The sequence below is a fragment of the Geotrypetes seraphini genome, chromosome 5 (assembly GCF_902459505.1).
Source record: "Geotrypetes seraphini chromosome 5, aGeoSer1.1, whole genome shotgun sequence".
Classification (NCBI taxonomy): Eukaryota; Metazoa; Chordata; class Amphibia; order Gymnophiona; family Dermophiidae; genus Geotrypetes; species Geotrypetes seraphini.
This window is the reverse complement of record NC_047088.1, coordinates 271429796-271453956: the sequence shown is the minus strand read 5'-3', so window position 1 is coordinate 271453956 and position 24161 is coordinate 271429796. Positions and strand designations below refer to the sequence as shown.

Here is a 24161-nt window from a genome sequence, read left to right as displayed (position 1 = left end):
CACTGGATATTCCTTCTTCTAGGTCATTGATATAGATATTAAATAAGATGGGCCCAAGTACCGCGCCCTGGGGCTCACCACTAGTCACTTTCTCCCAGTCTGAGAACTTCCCATTTATGCCCACTCTCTGCTTTCTGTTCTCCAGACATTTGTCTATCCATCTTAGTATATCTCCCTCTATTCCATGGCTTTGTAGTTTCCTGAGAAGTCTTTCATGTGGAACCTTGTCGAACGCTTTCTGGAAGTCTAAGTATATTATGTCCACCGGTTCTCCACTATCAATTTGTTTGTTCACGGTCTCAAAAAATTGAAGTAAATTCGTTAAACATGATTTCCCTTTCCTGAAGCCATGTTGACTGGCTTTCATCAGGTCGTGTGTATCCAAGTGCCGGACTATGCTATCTTTAATCAGTGCTTCAACCATCTTTCCAGGGACAGACGTAAGGCTCACAGGTCTGTAGTTGCCCGGTTCTTCTCTCGATCCTTTTTTGAAAATTGGCGTGACATTTGCTATCTTCCAGTCGTCCGGTATCTGTCCAATTCTAATTGTCAGGTTGGCAAGTTTTTGCAATAACTCTCTGATTTCAACCTTCAATTCTTTTAAGACTCTCGGGTGAATTCCATCCAGTCCAGGGGATTTGTCACTTTTAAGTTTGTCGATCTGGTAGTATATCTGGTCCAAGCCCACTTCTACTGTGGTGAGGCTGTCTTCTATTACTCCTTTAAACACTTCTACTGCATCTGGTATTGCTGCGGTGTCCTCCTTTGTAAAGACGGACGCAAAGAAGGAATTTAGTCTGTCTATAATTTGTTGTCTTCCTTGATGTACCCTTTTCTTTCCCCAGTCGTCCAGCAGTCCCACCGCCTTTTTTGCGGGGTTTTTCCCTTTTACTTATCTACAGAAGGGTTTGAAGTTTTTGGCCTCTTGCGCTATTTTCTCCTCATAGTCCTTTTTGGCATCCCTCACCGCCTTGTGACATTTCTTCTGATTATCTTTATGTTTGTTCCAAGCTTCGGTTTAAGGTTTAAGGCTTTGGTTCCATTAAGCTAACCAAATGGCCCCATAACCTAAAACTCATTGATTTTCATTTGATTTTGTATCTGTTATACAGCAGTATACAAGGCCAAATAAATACCTTCTCTCTCTCTGCTTTACCAGACACAGTGGAGCGACCTTGGGGAGGGATAACAAAGAAGCAGAAGTCTCTTCAATCAGACTGAAACTTTTAACAAATAGCCAAACAAGTCTATCCCAGCCTCACTTCTTCCAAACCTCATGGCTGATGATACCAGCAGAAAACTGAAAATGAAAATTAACACCATTTTTGGTTCAGTTTTTCTAGGAATCAATGAGAACTGGGACAGCGAGAACTTGGACAGCCATTCACAGAGTGGCGTGGGACAAGGCAGGAAGTAAAAAACTTGCATCTGCCTGCTTGCCGCTCTGCCGTTTCCGGTGCCACTCAGGGGGGGGGGGGGGGAAGAAAGCAGGAGAGAAGGGCAGGAGGCTGAAAGCTCCTTCCCTACAGTGCTAGACCACCATTCATGGAGCGGCAAGGCAGGAAGCAAAAAACTTGCGCCTGCCTTCATGCTGCTCCGACTCTGTTGCTCCCACTGGGGAGAAAGCCGGAGGGAAGTGCAGGAGGATGAAAGCTCCTGCCCTACAGTGCTGGACCGCCGGAGGAGTTAAGGTAAGGGGAGCCCTGCCTGCCTGCTTGCCTAGGGTTAGGGGTCCTGTGAAGGTGGGGGTTAGAGCCCTGCCTGCCTGCCTGCCCTGCCACTAGGCCTGCCTGCCTGCCTGTCTATCACTAGGCCTGCCTGTCTGCCTGTCACTAGGCTGCTAGGCCTGCCTGCCCTGTCCCGGCCTGCCCTTTCCCCTGTCCCGGCCTACCACTAGACCACCAGAGGGGAGCAGGGCACAGAGCCTAGCAGGGAGGGGGACAGGGTGCAGAGCCTGGCAAGGAATGTGGGGTTGGGTGCAGAGCCTGGCAAAGAGAATTTGGTTCAGAATGGGTTTTTTCTTGTTTTCCTCCTCTAAATCTTGGGTGCGTCTTATGGTCAGGTGTGTTTTATGGAGCGAAAAATACTGTATACTCCATAGTGCGAGGACTTGCATGCAAACACACTTTCTTTACAGGTGTGAAAGTCCCTTTGCTAGGAGCGTCTGGTCTGCTCTATAAGTGCAGAGAAGCGACAGTAGCAGTGGCCTCATCAGGCCATGAAGAGGGGAATTCTGTAACCTAGACACTCACATTTATGTCTGCATCATACATGGAAATGTCTAGAGCAGTGGTTCCCAACCCTGTCCTGGAGCACCACCAGGCCAATCGGGTTTTAGGGATAGCCCTAATCAATATGCATGGGGCAGATTCGCATGCTTATCACCTCCGTTATATGCAAATCTCTCTCATGCATATTCATTAGGGCTATCCCAAAAACCTGACTGGCCTGGTGGTCCTCCAGGACAGGGTTGCGAACCACTGGTCTAGAGTAGAGAGTTGCACGGGGACAGAAATCCCACCCATCCCCGCCAGGATCCTCTCTGTCCCCACCCGTCCCCATCAGGATCCTCTCCGTCCCCACCCATCCCCGCAAGGAATTACCTCCATCCCCGCCCGTCCCCATAAAAAGCAGCAATTACTTCTGACAGGATCATCAATTCCAGGTTCTTTTGTGTTTGCGCTACTGTTTTCCTTGTGGAATCTCTTTGGTGGAACCCTTTTTTTGTTTTCTGTTCAGGTAATTAACTTATAAACCCCCTCTTTTACCAAGACTGATGTGTCCATTATATTATATGGATGAACCCTGCTTCCAAAGCCTTCCATCCCCGTGGGAGTCCCGTGGGCCAGAGGGGGGTCCCCGTGGGAGTTCCGTGGGTTAGGGGGGATTCCTGTGGGACCCCTGCAGGACCCGCGTGATTACCACGATCTCCGTTCCCATGCAGACCTCTAGTCTAGAGTACTTGCAGATATACCCTGAATATGTTTAGCTTTATATCAACAGCATATTCATATAGTTGCTGACTGGCTAGATATTAAGCACTGGATAGAGATGTGAGAAAGACATAGTCTAAGGGGAACAGTGGAAATTAAGAGGCAAGACTTTATTCCCTTCAATTCAGTGGGGTGGGGCTAAGTAAACAATGAGGGCTTGACTCACAGATGTCCACACACCTTGTAGAAAGCTTCTTCAAACACCATCAGAGGCCCTGAGAAGCCTATGATTAGAAGTGGCTGAGCTGCAAGCAGGGAGAAGATGATTCCAAGCACCGAGGTGGAAACGAGGAGCTCCGACACCCCCATTAGTCCATCAGTCTTCTCTCCTAGGATGTGAAAACATTACTAACCATGTTTGTAGATGGTTCAGGATGCAGCTGAATTTGTCCCCCCTCCCTAGACCCACCATACTTAGAAAAGCAAAAGATGCAGTTTATCTAAGATTATCGCAGATGCAGCATAGCTCACCTTCCCAGGAAAAATAGACAAGGAAATACAAAAGCAGCACTCCCCCAGTACAAATGAATGGCCTACAAGGGTGGGGCACAGGGTAGATGAATGCCTCAGAAAGTCTGGGGAAAGAGAAAGTGATTTTACAAAGGAGAGGCTAGAAGAAAAGAAAATCATGACAAAAAATGGCAGAGAGGAGGAGGAATGCTACTGGAAGGAGGCTGGCAGGGATGCTAAGTCTCGTTCAGTAGGAGTCCGTCACACTCCTTTGAAGACTGTCATTTTCACCCTCCCTATGCTCCTTCTCTCACTCACAAGGAGTGTGTCGCACTCATTTGAAGACTCTTTCCATCTCACACTCTCTGGGCCCCTTCTCTCACTCATTAGGAGTGTGTCGCACTCAGTTGAAGACTCTTTCCATCTCATACTCTCTGGGCCCCTTCTCTCACTCACGAGGAGTGTGTCGCACTCAGTTGAAGGCTCTTTCCATCTCACACTCTCTGGGCCACTTCACTCACTCACGAAGAGTATGTCGCACTCAGTTGAAGGCTCTTTCCATCTCACACACTCTGGGTTCCTTCTCTCATTCACGAAGAGTGTGTCACACTCAGTTGAAGGCTCTTTCCATCTCACACTCTCTGGGCCCCTTCTCTCACTCACGAGGAGTGTGTCGTACTCAGTTGAAGGCTCTTTCCATCTCACACTCTCTGGGCCACTTCTCTCACTCACGAGGAGTGTGTCACACTCAATTGAAGGCTCTTTCCATCTCACACTCTCTGGGCCCCTTCTCTCACTCACGAGGAGTGTGTCACACTCAATTGAAGGCTCTTTCCATCTCACACTCTCTGGGCCCCTTCTCTCACTCAAGAGGAGTCTGTCGCACTCAGTTGAAGGCTCTTTCCATCTCACACTCTCTGGGCTCCCTCTCTCACTCAAGAGGAGTGTGTCACACTCAGTTGAAGGCTCTTTCCATCTCACACTCTCTGGGTTCCTTCTCTCACTCAAGAGGAGTGTGTCGCACTCAGTTGAAGGCTCTTTCCATCTCACACTCTCTGGGCCACTTCACTCACTCACGAAGAGTATGTCGCACTCAGTTGAAGGCTCTTTCCATCTCACACACTCTGGGTTCCTTCTCTCATTCACGAAGAGTGTGTCACACTCAGTTGAAGGCTCTTTCCATCTCACACACTCTGGGTTCCTTCTCTCATTCACGAAGAGTGTGTCACACTCAGTTGAAGGCTCTTTCCATCTCACACTCTCTGGGCCCCTTCTCTCACTCACGAGGAGTGTGTCGTACTCAGTTGAAGGCTCTTTCCATCTCACACTCTCTGGGCCACTTCTCTCACTCACGAGGAGTGTGTCACACTCAATTGAAGGCTCTTTCCATCTCACACTCTCTGGGCCCCTTCTCTCACTCAAGAGGAGTCTGTCGCACTCAGTTGAAGGCTCTTTCCATCTCACACTCTCTGGGCTCCCTCTCTCACTCAAGAGGAGTGTGTCACACTCAGTTGAAGGCTCTTTCCATCTCACACTCTCTGGGTTCCTTCTCTCACTCAAGAGGAGTGTGTCGCACTCAGTTGAAGGCTCTTTCCATCTCACACTCTCTGGGCCCCTTCTCTCACTCAAGTGGAGTGTGTCACACTCAGTTGAAGGTTCTTTCCATCTCACACTCTCTGGGTTCCTTCTCTCACTCAAGAGGAGTGTGTCACACTCAGTTGAAGGCTCTTTCCATCTCATAATCTCTGGACCTCTTCTCTCACTCAAGAGGAGTGTGTCACACTCAGTTGAAGGCTCTTCCCATCTCATGCTCTCTGTGTTCCTTCTCTCACTCAAGAGGAGTGTCTCCCTCTCACACTCTTTGAGCTCCAGAGGACACCCTTCTGTGAGCTGTCTTCTCTACTCCAACCCCTTTCCCTGGACGTACATGTGTTATGAAGGCTGTGCACATACATTTAGCCACTGGGTTGGTATTATTTTATATAAAACCACTAAAGCAGTGAATGTTCTGTGTACAAAAACGTGGAACACACTATTATAGCACCAGGTTTGCAAACAAATCGGGACCAAGAACATACACCTAAATTTTTGGGAGAAAGATCTCAGTAGTAGCCCCTGGCAAGATCTTTTTTAGGCTTTTCTCACTCAATTCCTTTTTCTTTCCTTATTTTTTATGTGTTGCTGAGCAAACAATGATATCCTTAAATGGCGAATTGTCCTCTCCCAGGTTTATACAATCTTTACCACATCTTAACAATCTTTGCCAAGCGCCTTCACAAAACAAAAAGAGCACTTATCTAGTATAGCCCTCAGGGCCACTTTTTCACTCAACATCACTGGTTCTTTAGGGGTTTTAATATTTCCTCCCTGCTCAATCTCAGTCATTCACGTGTCTTTACATATTTTCACTCCCCATTCTGGATTTACCCTCTTAAAGACTGGAATTCAAAACTCCGCTTGATCTTCTCTTTGGTTTTCAGTTTGCTGCTTTAACCATTCTTTCTAGATGTATACCTCACTCTTCGGCTTTAGATATCAGTCTTTAAGAGGGTAAATCTCATTCTCTGAAGTGGGAGTATTCAATCACTGCTTCCTTCTTTTCCCCTCAATATTCGGTCACCACCTCCTTCACCACAGTGAGCAGGCCCAACTTCCTCCCAAACACTGGGGTGAAGAACGGAGCCTGAGAAGAAAGTGATCAGCTCTGGGGAACAGAAGCACTTGGAATGTTACCGAGAAGTCCTCCAAAGGTGATAGCTGGAGAGAGAGCGGCAAAATAAATGAAGAGAACAGCTGCCAAACACTGACTGTTCAGACCGTCTGTGACATCACTGAGATATTTGGGATAACGTCGTTTAATGTCCTGCAGAAGACCACCAAAGAGAAGACCTGTGCGCTTCAAAGGGTCACCTTCCTCCTCCTCTTCCTCCTCCTCCTCATCTTTAACTTGAAAATCACAAAGCTCTGAGGGAGAATGGACACAAACAGTTAGAATAAATGCTCAGCTTCTACTTTCCCTATCCCAATGGCCCCAACACATGCTCCCCCTCCCCCAATATTTAGCCCACGATAATACTGGAAATTCAATGCAGCCCAGCCGAGACATAGACGTCTATGCCAGTATTCAGTGTCTAGCTGGCTAAGTCTCAACAGCCAGAGATAGACTACCCTTTCAGGCAGTTGTCTTTAGCTGTCGAACTTGGCTAGCGAACCACGGAATATTGGTAGTGGCCGGCTTTGTTGCGCGACATAGCCAGTCACCAGCCAATCCAGAGCTGACTATCCCCCACTGAATATAACAGGGAGCTGACCATCTAAATAGCATGAAATATCAGGCCCCTTGCCCCTTACTCATGAATACCATGAGCACTGCTCATACGTCACTGGATATTACCCCATTCATACAAGGGCAGCTCACCATTCACTGGACACTATACCCCATTCCCATAACTATTCTCTGGATGCTACACCGATCTCCCTTTCCACAGGCAGGGTTTACTATTCACTGGATACTACAATATATCCCATTCCTATAAGTGTTGGTTCAGTGAAATTAATACTACCCTCCATTTCCAGAAAGGGTCCTGAAATTCACAGCCCCTCCCCCATCCACACAGGATGTTTTTTAGGAGAGGTATTTTCCCCTACAGATCTTCTAGGGCTTTGCCGTTCAATGAGAAGCAAAAACAAATGAGTCAATATTCAGTTATCAGTAAACATTTTGCTCATCGCTGACAGCATTATTCCCTGATATTCAAAACCAGGACCTGGGAGGGCTTCAGTTTTGAATATCCAGTTAATTTTAAGCCGGCTAAATGAATATTCATCACTTATGACATCATCAGAGACGTGGCAGAGCAAATCAGGGCAGTAGAAGGCCCCGAAGCAGCGTGTGTAGAGTGCTGCACACGCTGTTGGAATCGGCAGGGAAGGGGGGGCAGTAAGGGAGCCATGTCTCTGTCTCGCAGTGGGTTTGCCGGCTCCGGCCAGCCAAAGTTCATTTTTTAGTTCAAAGCTAACGCTCTCTCGATCCCCACCAGAGTCGGAAGTCTTCTCCGACTCTGGTGAGGTTCGATAGAGGAGCTGCGGCGGAGGCTTTGAATAAAAAAATGAACTTTGTCTGGCCGGAGCCGGCAAGCCCACTGCGAGACAGAGAGATGCATGGTAAGCGTGCATGCGCACTCTGCCGGCCATGGAACTACAGATCAGGCAACACGGCGTTAAGAGTGCGCATGCCAAATTTGCCCAAAAAGACATCACCCTAGAGCAGAGCCAGAACATATGGCTGAAAGTGATATTGATCATTAGCTCTTACAGCCTTATGTGGAGAAATATATAAACGTAAGACAAACTTATAATGAGTCTCCCATAGGGTAATATTCTCAGAAATCCTCTTTATCCTTTACATACTGAATGTGACTACTATTTGGGTTTTTGCCAGGTACTAGTGACCTGGATTGGCTACTGGGCTAGATGGACCACTGGGACTATAAGGGTGATTCCTGCTTTACCTGTTAGAAACTTAGGCCAAGAACCATCTTTGCTGCCCTGAAGCATTCTGGATGTGTACATAGCCAAGGACATCTACCATCTCTTCGAGAGACTGAATGGGCCATCATGTTTCTATCACTGGAACTCCGTTGCCATGTAAGCGTGGAGGAGAGGCAGCTTCCCATCTTTGGCTGTGCCTTGTGCTGTGCCTTGTGCTGTTATCATTTTGGCTCTTTCACAAGAACACTATTCATTATTCTTCTGTGTGACCAAAAAGCCCTGCTGGACTGCTTCTGATGGGTCCACCATGGGCCACCTGTGCATGCCCTATGAATCTAATGCTATCCTGAGTCAGGCAGTTTTGGGTTTGGGGGAGCTCAGATCTATAGTTGTGTGGCTCCTTTGCACAATAAGAACTGATAAGAAAGAATTTCCCTTGTGTGTGTCTGCTCTCGGCTGTTCATTTTTGGGACTGGCAGTCATTTCCTTGTGCTGACTGAATGAGGATTCTCCATCTGCTGAACGCTTGTAGGCTAAAGAAGATAAATCCATCACCAGGGGAGCTGATGTCTGCTGGACTCAAGGGGAAGGCAGGAATTTAGCTCTTAGTTTTGGGGAAATTTCAGGCAGCCTTATGGACTAGGGATTTAACTCATAGATTCCTATTTCCAAATTCATATCAACAATTTCAACATGCCTTAAAAATGTGTCTTTTTAGGGAATCTTTTGGAAGTTAGATATTGGATTTTATTCATTTATATTACTAGTCTTTGGGCTCCTTTTACTAAGGTGCGCTTCTGTTTTTAGCGCATGCAGGATATTACCGCACGCTACACGGCTAGAACTAATGCTGGTGTTAGCGTCTAGCGCACGGGGCAATGTAGCGTGTGCTATTCTGCGCGTTAATGCCCTAACGCCCTTTGTGAACCGCATAGAACTTAATGGTATTTGCAGTATAGAAGTGAGTTTTGTGTTATGTTATGTTCAGTGGAGACTCTGGCGATTGAGCCAAGCTAATCATATCAGGAAACATAGATTGTGTGATAATTCGTCATATTTTCTAATTACTTAGGGCTCCTTTACAAAGGCGTGCTAGCCGCTACCACCTCCTTATAAGCAGGCGGTAATTTTTCGGCTAGTGCGCGCTAATCTTGTGCATGCGCTAAAAACGCTAGTGCACGTTAGTAAAAGGATTATACCTATGCACTAGTTGTGTGCCGACATATCTCCATCATGATTAGTTTGTTATTATTTACAGCTTGCTCTATATATTATTCTCTTTTCATAATCGGTGGGTGTGCTGAGCCCTCCACACGTTTATTACACCCTAATTAGTGCTACAGGCTATTCTTATGCTCTTATCCCATTTATAATCAACATGCATAAAAATCATCACAATATCAAACAAACACATAAATCATAAGACTGTCAGACCATGATTTCAAAAGCCAGCTTTTTCAGATAAGATGGTCCATCAAGCCCAGTAGCCCGTTTTCACGGTGGCCAAACTGTGCTGCATAAGGAAGAGTTTGCCATCCTATATATGCAGCTGTTTGGTATTTTCAGATCTGTAAATTTGAAAAGAAAACATGTGGAGGGGCATTTTTGAAAAACACATCTAAGTCCAACTTGGACAATTCCAGCTGAACGTCCAAAGTTGAGGTATAAAAATGGCCATTTTCGAATGGCAAACTGCTAAACATCCAAATATAATTTCTTTTTTGTAAAAAATAATCTACTTAGACAACTTGGACACCGCCAGAATGTCTAACTTTATACCCCATTTTCGATTAGAAAAACATCCTAATCCTGACTATTTAGAAGTGGGTGGGGCTAGCATAATAATGGACTGGCCACATAGACAACACAACAGAGCAATGGGAGACCTTAGAGGGCACTGCTGTGAACTTCACATAAAGGGTGCCAGCTGTATATCTCACCATAACCCCCTTATAATTTACGGTGAGCCCCCCAACCCTCTTATAATTTAAGGTAAGCCCCCCCAACCCCCCAAAAACCTGCTATACCCTCCTATGTACCACCTTAGGAGAATCCAGGTAAGATCTGCATGAAAATGTAGGCAGAGAGACCCCTGAGATCTGGGGGAGAATCCAGACTAAAACCTGCATATATTGTAGACAGAAGATACCCCCATGAGACCCCAAAAAGTTATACTTCTTAGAGAGACATTGTACTTATGAATTCATGCTTTTGGACATTCATATTTCTGCTTGTCAGCAAGAGACAGTCCCAGGTCTGCTGACTGTGACATCACTGATTGTCTCAAGCACTAGTACATGACAGAATGTACTAACAAAGAACAAAGGAGGGGCGTTCTGCTCTCAGAAATGATTGCCTTAGTATTAGGAATGCAGTGTCAAGGAATTATAAAAGGTCAGTTTTGGCACCAGGTGACATCGTGTTTCAGTATGATTCCATGATAAAGTGTATAGACCAGGGGTGTCCAACCTTTTGGCTTCCCTGGGCCGCATTGGCCGAAAAAAATGTTTCTGGGGCCGCGCAAACGCTGCAGCAAGACAGAAGAGGGAGCCGGCAAGATGGTAAACACCCAGGGGCAGCAGAGGAAAACACTGCATCGCCCTTGACCAGGGCCGCACAAAATACTTCACTGGGCCACAGGTTGGACATCCCTGGTAAAGACCATTCAGCCAATAAAAATGACATATGTGACAAGCCAATGAGAAGTGAGTAACTAGGCTACTGAAATAATTTATATAAGTGACATGCTGGATGGCAAAAGAAAAGGAGGAGGAGAGAAGAGAGAGGAGTCAGACCCAAAAGAACATCAGCTTGCTATTTCGTATATATGCTGTACTTTTATGTGAGCTGCCTTTTGCTTATTGCCAATAAACCTATCTTATAACAGCTATTTGGTTTATTGCGAGAATTTATCTGTTTATGGTAAGATTTTGCAGCATCTTATCACACCCCAATAGCACTTATGGCTACAGGTGGCTCACACGTTCTACCATAAATGTAATGGTTAGAGTGACTCATGGGCCTGGGTCCTCCTCTCTATGGTTCAATAGCTACTTAAAACACCTGTGTGCAGCTCTACTAGGCTTCCCCATACCAGATTCTGCTGTTTTAGAGACATGCATGTATCTTTTTGTTCTCATTTTTGTGTGGTGGAAGGAGGTCAGTGAGCTAGTGGCATACCAAGGTGGGGGCAGGGGGTGGTCCACCCCAGGTGCAGCCTTAGGGGGGGTGCACAGCCGGACAGGTCCGTAAAATTCCTGGGCTGCGACGGCACTCAGCGGCATCGGCGCCCCCCCTGCCCCGCGACAGCCCTCAAGTTCGGCCTCCTTTTCCCGGCATCAGCAGAACTTCAGATCGGCAACAGGTGCTCAGTCAAAAGCTTCCCCTGACTCAGCTTCCTGTTTCCGCCCAGGCAGTTCAGTCAGGGGAAGCTTTTGACTGAGCACCTGTTGCCGATCTGAAGTTCTGCTGATGCCCGGAGAAGGAGGCCGAACTTGAGTGCTGTCGTGGGGCAGGGAGGGCGCCGATGCCGCTGAGTGTCGTCGCGGGGGGAGGGGGCCTTGCTGATCTTGTTGCCAAATTCGGAAAGGTGAAGGAGAAAGATGGGCCTGTGGTGGATGGAAGTGGAGAGAAGGGGGAGAGAGAAGAGGGCAGATGATGGAAGTGAGGGGAAAGAGAGAGAAGGGGCAGATGATGGAAGTGGGGAGAAGGGGGAGAGAGAAGAGGGTAGATGATGGAAGTGGGGGGGGAAAAAGAGAAGGGGCAGATGATGGAAGTGGGGAGTAGGGGGAGAGAGAAGAGGGTAGATGATGGAAGTGGGGGGGGAAAAGAGAAGGGGCAGATGATGGAAGTGGGGAGACAGAAGAGGGCAGATGATGGAAGTGGGGGAAAGAGAGAAGGGGCAGATAATGGAAGTGGAGAGAAGGGAGAGAGAGAAGAGGGCAGAGGATGGAAGGAGGGGATAAATAAAAGGAGGGCACATGATGGGGGAAAGGATTGAGTTAGGGAAATACTGGAGGGGGTGAGGGAAAGAGGTGGCGAGCTGTAGGTAGATAGTACAAAAGGAAATTGATGAGAGGGTAGTATGAACGTAATCTAGATGGATGCAGAAAATAAATTGAAAAGGAAAATGAGGGAAGAAAGGGATTGCAGAAGAGAGGTGTGAGAGAGGGAAGGAGAAGAGAGAGATGCCAGACCAATGGGGGTGAAAGGAGAGATGGAAGGGGAAGGCATATAGTTTCTGGAAGGAGCATAGAAGGAGAGAAGATGCCATATAGGGGCAGAGAGATGGCAGACAGTGGATGGAAGGAAGAGAGTAACAAGAAGATGAGGAAAGCAGAAACCAGAGAAAACAAAGGTAGAACAAAAATTTTCTATTTATTTGTTGCTTTAGGAGACTTTTGTTGCTTTTGTTTCTGTGGTGTTGCATTATATGCAGAGTCCAGCTTCTTGCTGATTCAATTTAACCTTTGTCTATGTATTTCTATTTTATCCCCCCTTTTACAAAACTGTGGAGCGTTTTTTAGCGCCAGCCATGATGGTAGCAGCTCTGATGCTCAGAATTCTATGAGCATCAGAGCTGTTACCAATGTGGCTAAAATCCACACTACAGTTTTGTAAAAGAGGGAGGGGTTAGTTTGTGTTGACATATTCCATACTAGGCGAAGGTATTTTCTGTGTTCTATGTGTTCGAAAGACATGGTTTTTTGTTAGGATTGACGGTGTAGGATTGATCTGTACTAGTCTGGCTTGTTTAGTTTTACAATGGGTGTATTGATGTCCTGCTCACTGCATATGTAAGATGCTGCCTTTTCCTAGGTACTCATGTGTGACGTGTGGCTTGTTACTAAAAATCATGTTTTTCATACAGATGGGAGGGGTGCCAAAAAATGATGGGCCCCGGGTGTCACATATGCTAGTAAGCACTGGGGGAGTGGGGGAGTGTCTTACCTTGATGCATGCAATGGTCATCTGGTCAGTTGGGGCACCTTTGTGGCACTTAGACCTTTCTAAAACAGGTCTAGGTCCAAACATATATGTTCCGTCCAGGATGTTTTGCAAAATGTTTGTTTATTGCTGCAAGATGTCCACGTCTAACCCGCCCTTGAGACCACCCATAATATGCTTCCACCACACCCATCTCTGAACATACAGAGGCTGGAACACCTCAATAGACTTACAGAAAGATGGTTTCGATTATCAGCACTTGGATGTCCTGGCAATTAGGATGCCCAAGTGCCAATTTAGGACGTCTGTTTTTTATTATGAGCCTGATAGTAACATAGTAAATGATGGCAGACACATTCATTCTCAAGGCAACAATAGTTAACCAATAATCCAGTGGTATTATTCTGTTTTACTTCCTAAGTTCCACTCTAAGATATTTTTCCCTCCCCCACTTGTCTGGGTCTTCATCTGCTACCTGGCATATTAAGACAGCGATATAACATGGTTATACATATGAAACGCACACACCATTTGTCTTCTGAAGTGACTTCTGCTCCCTTGCCTTCCTCTTTCTCAGTAGTTCCTTTTGGAAGGATGTTACAGACTTCAGAAGGTCCTTCCCTTCCAGCTCCAATGGAGGGATCACAATGCTGCAGTCCAAGAACTCATTAATGGCATTAAGAAGGTCCTGGCGATCATCAGCCATATAAGCAGCTTCATGAAAATGCTGTGGGTGACAAATAAAATGTCAGTGAGACTACCAAAACACCCAGGAGACTTCAGCCAAAACTGAAATTGCTCATGAAGACATCAGAGAGAGAAGGCCAGGAACGGAATATATCACAAGTGACTGCCAAGATTGAGGTCTTACTAAATACCCGCTGAGGGCTCAGTGTCCTGGGGTCAAGGTTGGATTACTGCTAACCACATGAATGATCTTCAGTATTAGGCTCCTAAGTGTTAGCATCCATAGGTGGTTGTGGCTCAGCAGTTTGGGAAGGGGCCAGGGCCAGGATCTGCGTCCAGAATTGCCTTCAAATACACAGTGGCCAACCCAGGTCCCAAGTAGTAAAACAGATAAGCAGTGGATTTTCCCAAGCATCTTTCTCCTCTCCTTCCTACAGCCTGGCATCTCTTGCATTTCTCCCTGCTTCACCAAATATAGATCACAAATTAACATTAGAAATATGAATAGCAAAACTGAACTGGAAACATTAAAATGTTAAACTCAGTAGGTATTTCATTTTGTACTGAACACAATTAATGGCATATCCATGAGAGGTGGTTGGGCCTCCCACTTTGAGCTTAGGCCTCCTCATCTCCCTTGCTATAGCTGGTGGGGATCTCCAAGCATCACCAGCTGATGACTACCTCCTCCTCCTCAGGTTTAGCAACCAGAACTTTCCAAGTTCTGCAGCTCATAGCTGTATTTCAGAGCTGCTGCATGCCTAAAAGCAGTGGCAGCTTGAGGATATGGCCATTAGCTACAAAGCTTGGAGATTTCTGGTTGACAGACTGGAGGAAAAGGTCTTTAGTTGGCAGGGCTTGGGGATCCCCACCATCTCAAGTATTTATATTTTGCATTCAGGTGAGGAGAAAACTTGGTGCCCATCCACTCATTTTGGGCTCCAGCTGCTCCCAAATAAGCTGTTTGGCTATGCCACTGAATACAATACAAATATATTTGTGATGCACATATCCCAAAGCCAACATATTCCAGTTAATAAATTCTAACTAAAACACTTTTTTCTACCTTGTCTGGACATTTAGGCCCTGATTCTCTAAAAGTGCATCCCAATTTTAGGCAGCTGTAGGCGTCCTACAGCTGTATAATCAGCCAATCGGGATGCACGTTTAAAAAAAAAAAAATGCTCCCCAGGCAGGCCGCCTATATTGAAGGCGAGGCCCGCAAGACACCTAGGCCCTGATTCTGTATAGGACGCCCGGGAGAGGCGTCCTATTCAGAATCGGCCTAAACTAAACCCCGATTCTGTAACCGGCGTCCATGTTACAGACGCGGGTTAGAGAATCGGGTTAGATTAGACACGGCCCGCTACACTTATCGCGGCAAGGGATCTCTCTGCCGCTATAAGTATAGCGGGCCGTGGCCCCCTGACCGATCACTGGCAGGAGGGTGCCCAAACCCTCCTGCCCGAAGACGCACCCCCCTCCCCCGACACTACCGACCGCCCCCCCCCCCCCCCGACACTACCGATCGCCCCCCCCCGACAATATCGGTCGCTGGCAGGAGGGTGCCCAATCCCTCCTGCCCGAAGACACACCCCCCCGGTGCTAACAACCCCCACTCCACCAAACCTGTTCTTACAGATGGGTCTTGCACGTCGAGCAAGCAGGCATGCCTCGTCGAAATGAGGCGGGCCCGCCCCTTCCCGGCCCATCCCGCCGAAGCCTAAGGCCTGATTGGCCCAGGCTCTAGAAGCCTGGACCAATCAGGCCTTAGGAACAGCGGGTCCGCCCATCCCTACTAAGTCTAAGGTCTGATTGGCAAATCAGGCCTTAGATTAAGTGGGGATGGGCGGACCCGCTATGCCTAAGGCCTGATTGGTCCAGGCTTCTAGAGCCTGGGCCAATCAGGCCTTAGGCTTCGGCGGGATGGGCCGGGAAGGGGCGGGCCTGCCTCATTTCGACGAGGCGTGCCTGCTTGCTCAACGTGCAAGACCCATCTGTAAGAACAGGTTTGGTGGAGTGGGGGTTGTTAGCGCCGGGGGGGGTGCGTCTTCGGGCAGGAGGGTTTGGGCACCCTCCTGCCAGTGATCGGTCAGGGGCCACGGCCCGCTATATTTATAGCGGCAGAGAGATCCCTTGCCGCGATAAGTATAGCGGCCGTGTCTACTTACAATGTAGACTAGCATTTTGCTGGCCTACATTTTTAAGCTTCTCATCTACTAGGGAGACGCGCAGGGCCGCCTAGGTTCAGCCTAAGGCCCTTAGACGAGCTTAGGCATCTTGCGGGTCTCCCTAGGCTCCCGGAGGCGCCTTCAGGCCTGCCTGGGGAGCATTTTTTTTTTTTTAAAACGTGCATCCCGATTGGCTGATTAGACAGCTATAGGACGTCTACAGCTGCCTAAAATCGGGACGCACTTTTAGAGAATCAGGGCCTTAGTTTTTCCATCATCTTGTTTCCAGTTTCTCTTTCTGCTTTTTGTCTATCTTCTCTTTCCAGTGTTTGCTGTCTATTTTTTTTTCTCCTCTTCTCTCTTGTTCCATTCCCTCATTTTGCCTGTCTCCCTATCAGCTTTCCTCCCTTTTTCTGCCTCTGTCTACTCAAATCTTTTCCATCTTGTTAAATTTACAGCTCTCAATTTTCCATCGCCTTTCAGGCCCTAGCTCTCCCATTTCTCATCTCACTCCTTTCCTTCTACTGACTCCCCATTACTATATTTCTACCATTGTACTCACTATTCTCTTACTCATCTTCTTGTCATCCCTATTTCGACCTCTTCCATATGGCTCACCACTTCCCGAATTCCCTTCCCTCTCTCCACTCTTGTCAAGCTATATCTCTGACCCTTTCTCTCCATCCCCTTGCATGTTATTCCACTTCTCTTCCCTCCTGCCCTCCCATGGGTCCATCTCCTCTCCTTTCTCCCTTCTCCCTATGGTCCCAACATTTTACCCTCTCTTTTCTGTCATCGTTCTTCCCTCCATCCTGATGCTTAACAATGGGATAGAGGGAAAAGAGACACTGCATCTCTGTCTCCCTTCCACCCCCAGATCTAACATTTCTCCCTCTCTACCTTCCTTCCATCCCCAGGTCCTTCCCTCTTTCCTTCCCCCCAGGTCTACCATCTCTCCCTTTCTCTGCACCACCCCCATCCCTCATCAAAACGGGACATCTATTAATAGACTTCCACTTCAGGTGATCGAGGCAAGCAGCGTGCTTGATTTTAAGAAGAAATGGGATCGTCACGTGGGATCCCTGCACAGAACTAAATAGGGGAGGGTCATTAGGGTGGGCAGACTAGATGGGCCGCGGCCCTTATCTGCCGTCTTTTTCTATGTTTCTATAATATTCAGTCCCGCCCCCAATCCTGCCCTAGCCCCACCCCAATCCTGCCCTAGCCCCATCCCCAATTCCACTCTAGCCCCGCCCCCAATTTCTTCCATTCATTTTTCATGTACACACAATATCTTATTATTTCATAATGGTAACCATAAAATTTTTTAAAACTACAAAGCACACTATACGCAGAGAAAATGTTAATTATCATTTATATTTGGGGAGGTTTCAAAGATGTCAAGGCAGATGACTTTAAAATATGCAATGTCTCCTCAGTAACTTTAAAAAATAGACAAATATAGTGCAAAATATAGACAGCAGATATAAATTCTCAAAACTGACACATTTTGATCACTAAATAGAAAATAAAATAATTTTTCCTACCTACTCTTCAATCTCTCCTTCAGCACAGGAAGAGTCACGCTAGACTGGAAAATGGCTAATGTCATTCCACTCCACAAAAAAGGATGCAGGACGGAAGCTGCGAACTACAGACCAGTGAATCTCACATCAATAGTGAGCAAACTAATGGAAACTCTAATCAAACGCCAATTGGATACGATCCTGAACGAGGGGAATCTACGAGATCCCCGTCAACATGGGTTTACAAAGGGAGGTCCTGTCAATCCAACCTGATCAGCTTCTTTGACTGGGTGACGGGGAAGCTGGATATTGGGGAGTCCCTAGACGTCGTGTACTTGGATTTCAGCAAAGCATTCGAAAGCGTACCTCACCGCAGGTTGTTGAACAAGATGAACTCTATAGGTTTGGGTGATACATTGACTACATGGGTGGGGGACTGGCTTGGAGGTAGACTTCAGAGGGTGGTGGTGAATAGCATCCCCTCCGAAACGACAGAGGTGATCAGTGGAGTACCGCAGGGCAAAGTCTTGGGCCCGATCTTATTCAACATCTTCATAAGGGACTTGGCTGAGGGGCTTCAAGGTAAATTAACATTATTCGCCGATAACGCCAAACTATGCAATATAGTAGGCAAGAGCACAACAGGGCCTGACATTAAATCAATGACCGACAGTATGACGCACGACCTTCTCCTACTGAAGCATTGGTCCAGGACCTGGCAACTAAGTTTCAATGCCAAAAAATGCAAGGTCATGCACCTTGGCAACAAAAATCCATGCAATGCAATCCATGCAATGCAATCTTTTAATGGTGAGATCCTAGAGAGAACTGTAGCGGAACGGGACTTAGGGGTGATCATCAGTGAGGACATGAAGACTGCTAATCAAGTGGAGAAAGCTTCATCTAAGGCCAGACAAATCATAGGTTGCATACGCAGGAGTTTTGTTAGCCGTAAGCCCGAAGTCATAATGCCATTATATAGGTCCATGGTGAGACCCCATCTGGAATACTGTGTACAATTCTGGAGGCCACATTACCGCAAAGATGTGCTGAGACTTGAGTTGGTCCAGCGAATGGCCACCCGGATGGTCTCAGGACTCAGGGATCTCCCATATGAGGAACGGCTGAATAAATTGCAGCTCTACACACTAGAGGAATGCAGGGAGACGGGAGACATGATCGAGACGTTCAAATACCTCACTGGGGGAGGTGGGGGAGGATATCTTCTTTTCAAGGAACCCACGACAACACAAGGGCATCCGTGGAAAATCAGGGGAGGGAAATTGCATAGCGACACCAGGAAATACTTCTTCACCGAGAGGGTGGTGGATCGATGGAACGGTCTTCCGATACAGGCAATTGAGGCCAGCAGCGTGCCTGATTTTATGACTAAATGGGATCAATACGTGGGATCTCTTCACAGAGAGAGGTAGGGGAGGGTCATCGGTTTGGGCAGATGGATGGGCCTTGGCCCTTATCTGCCGTCACTTTCTATGTTTCTATGTTTGCTGTCTGGTGATTTCATGAGTCTCTGGTTGTGTTTCCTTCTCACTGTGTATCCTTTCTTTCATTTCTTTCTGCACTCAGGCCCAACAATTGTCCCTTTCTATTCCCTCCCTCCTTCCTTCCCATGTCCTTAGGGCCCTCAGTGCCTCCTTCCCATGTCTTTAGTGCCCCCAGTGCCTCCTTCCCATATCCTTAGTGCCCCCAGTGCCTCATTCCCACGTCCTTAGGGCTCTCAGTGCCTCCTTCCTATGTCCTTAGTGCCCTCAGTGCCTCCTTCCCATGTCCTTAGGGCCCCCAGTGCCTCATTCCTTAGTGCCCCCAGTATCTCCTTCCCATGTCCCCCAAACTGCCTTCCAGACTTTGTCCCACCCCACCCCCAAAGCCAGCCTGCCTGCCTGCCTACCTCCCTCCCAACCTGCTGCAAAAAAAAAAGGCCTCCCTCCAGCGCCCCCCCCCCCCCCGCTACTCTCCTTCTTACCTCCCTGCTGCTGCTGGCAATCGCTGCCCAGAAGCCTTCTTCATGGACTTTCTGGGCCAGCCAATCGTTGCCTGGCTGGCCCAGAACGTCCTCTCCGACGTCAGAATTGACGTCGGGAAGAAGGCTTCTGGGCGGTGATTACCAGCAGCAGTAGGGAGATAAGAAGGAGAACAGTGGCAGTGGCGGCGGCGACAGACGGGGGGGGGGGGGGGTAAATCGTACACCCATCTTCCCAGCTGCATGTGGCTCCTCCTCCCGCCGTAGCTATGTGTAGCAGAAGAAGCTGAGAGTAACTTCTTTTCTCTTCTCCCCCAATCAGAGCTAGAGGGCGGACCTTTCTATGATTCTACCCGCCCCAGGAACCGTTCTGACCAATCAGCACTGAAAGGGATGGAAGACCGTGGTTACTCAGCCCTCGTCTCTGCCCTTCTCGCCCTCCCTCCAGCGCTGCAAGAGTCCAGTAAAAGAGGCTTTTTTTTTTGAGAGAGAGAGTCAGGAAGCGATCGCCTATCCCGTTGTCCCCGCGCACAGCTTTGGGACGCTGTCCCTGAAAACGGGACATTTCAGCGCTCCAAAGCTGTGTGTGGGGACAACGGGACAGGGGATCCAAAAACGGGACGGTCCCGTTCAAAACAGGACGTATGGTCACCTTACCCATCCCATATCTCTCCCTCCCTCTGCACCACCTTCAGGTCCACTATCTTTCCTTTTCTCCCCCCAACAGCCATCCCTTCAAGAATCTCCCCCTTCCTCCTCACCACCCCACATCCAACTTTTCATCCCTTCTCTTCTCTCCCTCCAGACCAGTGCCCACCATCTATCTCTCTCTCCCCCTCTCCTGTTTCCGTACCCATAAGTTCTTCCCCTTCCCTTTCCCCCACCCCCAATCTGGCACTTCTCTGAAACACATCCCCTTTATACTTAATCCCCCTCCCCAGCAGATCCAGAGGGCTTCTTTGGCTCAGTAGGTCTTCTCCCTTCTATCAGCCCTGTTCCGACATTGCCCTCACCTTCAGTCTTCTTGCTAGCAAAAACACTGCCAGCCGTGGCAGCGATTCTGAAGCATTGCCTGTGGCCTCCCTCTGATCTTGCCATCAGTCGCGATCCACCCAGGTGAAAAAAGGCCCTAGTCGGGGCACTCACAGAGCTCTTTCTGCATGAACAAATCTGGTTACCCTATCCCTGATTTCCCTGGGGTATCAGTCTAACAGTGTGCCATGCTCTTGCAGAAAAAGTAAAAGTCTTCCTTACTTTGTCAGACATGAGTGTGGAGATGGAGCGTCCAATTTCATGGTAATCCATATTGCACTGAATTGGACCCAGTAAGACAAAGATGAACCTGACTGGAATTGGGATCTCTAAGACAGATTCCAGGAGTACTGCTTCATTCAGCCGAACAAAGGCCATGGTTGGCTGCTCCAGGAATGGCACACAACCTGCCAGAAGGAAAGAGGAAGAAAACCCTGTAACGCCACAAACAGATCCAATTCACACGTCTCTTTATCCTTATTACAAGTTAGTTTTCAAGGTAAGAACATAAGAATTGCCGCTTTTGAGTCAGACCACTGGTCCATCGTGCCCAGCAGTCCGCTCACATGTTAGACCAGGGAGGACACAGCACCCGTCAGCCATCTAAGGGCATCATGCATGGAATTAAACAGGGTGTTTGCAAGCACGGTGAGCATCGCCCTCTCAACGGATGTGATTCCTCTAGCACAGGGGTGTCCAATGTCGGTCCTCGAGGGCCGCAGTCCAGTCGGATTTTCAGGATTTCCCCAATGAATATACATGAGGTCTATTTGCATGCACTGCTTTCATTGTATGCTAATAGATCTCATGCATATTCATTGGGGAAATCCTGAAAACCCAACTGGACTGCGGCCCTCGAGGACCGACATTGGACACCCCTGCTCTAGCATAAGGTCCACATATGCTCCCAACTCACAGACAGAGCTAATCGGATAGCAGTTGCACCTTGGGGATGTTTCTGTATAAGTCACCTAAAATTAGGCACTGAGACAATAGGCATTTCATGTTGAAAAATCCTGGATGCATGGCTCCACCCCATTCAACCCCCAAGCCCCGCCTTGTTCTGTCCCAGTCCCACCCTGCTGCCAGCCACGCCCCATTCCACATCTAGACCTGCCCCCTTCTGCCCCCAGCTCCACCCCCAGAAAGTTTCATCTTTTCATTCCTGACCTCTGGGCCGCATCCGAGGGCCTCCGAACATGCATGGACGTGTGTGACATCATCCACACATGCTTAGAGGCCTCCAGACATGGCCAGAACTTTCCAAAAGCCGGACAAACTGCTGAACTTTGGAAAGAGGACATGTCCGAGTTTTCCTGGATGTCTGGTAACCCTAATTACGCCCAAATTCTCTACTGGCAGTTACAGGTATACTGCCCATTAGAGCGTAGCAGCTAAGTCCATAGTTATGTGCCTATCGTAAACTGTGCGCCTCCTGAGATTTCAGATGTGTTGCAAGGAGGAGAGTCGTCCACGCTGGCTGACTGCTTACAGGACGTGCCTCTTGCCGCGAGAGGCACGTCCTGTAGGAAGTCAGCTGGCGCAGATAACTCTCCTCCTGGCTGACGTCTCTCGTCCTCTCGCTGCACCTTCTGCATCCCTCTGCTGAAGCGGGTCGCGGCCAGATTGGCCTCCGCGCACTTCCGGGTGCCCTCTGGCCAGGGCGCTGGATTTAGTGTGCCTTCGACCGGAAAGTTTGCCAGACACTGCATTAGCTGAATAGCAGGTTACAATGGCACCACCTACCCGCTGGCACTGACAGCATTCTTTAACCTGCGTACAAAAGTGCTAGACACACACCTCTCTCGGTGCCACTGTCTGCTGTGGATTTTGCACACTCAATTACTAGAATACCGACTAAGGGCAGTTAGGCCTGTAACTGCAAATTAGTGACAAACCCCGATTCTAGCCAATTATTGGTTCTTAACTCCAAAATTACACATATAACTGATAGTATGCTATAACTTGCATGTGCAACTTTGCGGTCTGAGCAAAAAGATTGTACATACGATTCTTGCAGGTTCAGAAAAAGGCTATTTCAGAAACCCAAGTTCAACAATATTACTTTGAAAAATGTGCCAGGAACACAAAGCTCATGCCACTGGCGCAAGAGCTCCTTGATAAAGTGACGGCACATTGCTGAGTCCCTTTGTGCGTGCACTATAATTCCATAGCCTCCCTTAGTCTCTGTGTGTACACTCTCCTTGCATTGCTATGGCCTCTCCGTCCTTGTGTGTGCAGTCTCCCTACACTGCCATAGCCTTCCTGCATCCCTGTTAGAGAATAATACAGGGACAAATTTTCCCTGTCCCCTTGGGAACTCATTTTCCCGTCTCAGAGAGTTCTTTTCCTGTCCCTGCCCCATCCCTGCAAGCTCCGTCCTCATCTGCACGAGCCTCAGATCCTTTAAAATCATAAGTAGCAACATTCTAGAGCTCAGACTGTGATGTCATAATGCCTCATTCCACCAATGCCTAAGCTCCGTCCTCATCTGCACGAGCCTCAGATCCTTTAAAATCATAAGTAGCAACATTCTAGAGCTCAGACTGTGATGTCATAATGCCTCATTCCACCAATGCCTAAGCTCCGTCCTCATCTGCACAAGCCTCAAACGCTTTAAAATCATAAGTAGCAACATTCTAGAGCTCAGACTGTGATGTCATAATGCCTCATTCCACCAATGCCTAAGCTCCGTTCTCATCTCCACAAACCTCGAACGCTTTAAAATCCTAAGTAGCAACATTCTAGAGCTCAGACTGTGATGTCATAATGCCTCATTCCACCAATGCCTAAGCTCCGTCCTCATCTGCACAAACCTCGAACGCTTTAAAATCATAAGTAGCAACATTCTAGAGCTCAGACTGTGATGTCATAATGCCTCATTCCACCAATGCCTAAGCTCCGTCCTCATCTGCACAAGCCTCAAACGCTTTAAAATCATAAGTAGCAGCATTCTAGAGCTCAGACTGTGATGTCATAATGCCTCATTCCACCAATGCCTAAGCTCCGTCCTCATCTGCACAAACCTCGAACGCTTTAAAATCATAAGTAGCAACATTCTAGAGCTCAGACTGTGATGTCATAATGCCTCATTCTACCAATGCCTAAGCTCCGTCCTCATCTGCACAAACCTCGAACGCTTTAAAATCATAAGTAGCAACATTCTAGAGCTCAGACTGTGATGTCATAATGCCTCATTCCACCAATGCCTAAGCTCCGTCCTCATCTGCACAAACCTCGAACGCTTTAAAATCATAAGTAGCAACATTCTAGAGCTCAGACTGTGATGTCATAATGCCTCATTCCACCAATGCCTAAGCTCCGTCCTCATCTGCACAAGCCTCAAACCCTTTAAAATCCTAAGTAGCAACATTCTAGAGCTCAGACTGTGATGTCATAATGCCTCATTCCACCAATGCCTAAGCTCCGTCCTCATCTGCGCAAGCCTCAAACGCTTTAAAATCCTAAATGTTCAAGGCTTGTGCGGTTAAGGCAGAGCTTGCAAGAATGGGGCAGGGACGAGATGGGGAAATTGAGTCCCTATGTGTACACTCTCCCCACTCCCTTCACCTACCTACGAGAACTACGGTGGCCTCTGCATCTTCTGGGATCTTCTCCATCAACTTGACATATTTGCTACGTTGCCCCTCTGCACCATGGAGTAGCAGCTTCTGCACAAACCAGAAACACCACAATTACAACGCCAGTGTTTCTCTCTTCACTTTCATTTATGCAGATGAGATAAGAAACTACAGATGGCTTTGTTTTATCAAAGAATAAATGACATTTCAGGGCTATGGGATGTTTTACCGTCTAATATCAGATTACAAATTAAAGACAATTCTGTTTATAAATGAAATTTTTGTCTCTTGTTAACTCTGAT

At 47.7% G+C, this 24161-nt stretch overlaps 1 protein-coding gene across 8 annotated transcripts in view; it reads right to left on the bottom strand.

Annotated features, from left to right (window-relative positions):
- SLC4A3 (solute carrier family 4 member 3) overlaps nucleotides 1-24161 on the bottom strand; it is a 198634-nt gene that overhangs the window by 84506 nt on the left and 89967 nt on the right. For 6 of the 8 annotated variants that reach the window (XM_033945918.1, XM_033945913.1, XM_033945916.1 and 3 more), the window contains exons 7-11: nucleotides 23853-23949; nucleotides 20501-20685; nucleotides 13410-13608; nucleotides 6177-6407; nucleotides 3174-3322 (exon numbers count right to left, since the gene is read on the bottom strand). In XM_033945918.1, the coding sequence (XP_033801809.1) occupies nucleotides 3174-3322; nucleotides 6177-6407; nucleotides 13410-13608; nucleotides 20501-20685; nucleotides 23853-23949 (861 nt within the window). The remainder of the gene's footprint in view (nucleotides 1-3173; nucleotides 3323-6176; nucleotides 6408-13409; nucleotides 13609-20500; nucleotides 20686-23852; nucleotides 23950-24161) is intronic. The other 2 variants (XM_033945914.1, XM_033945917.1) reach the window with 2 other exon arrangements.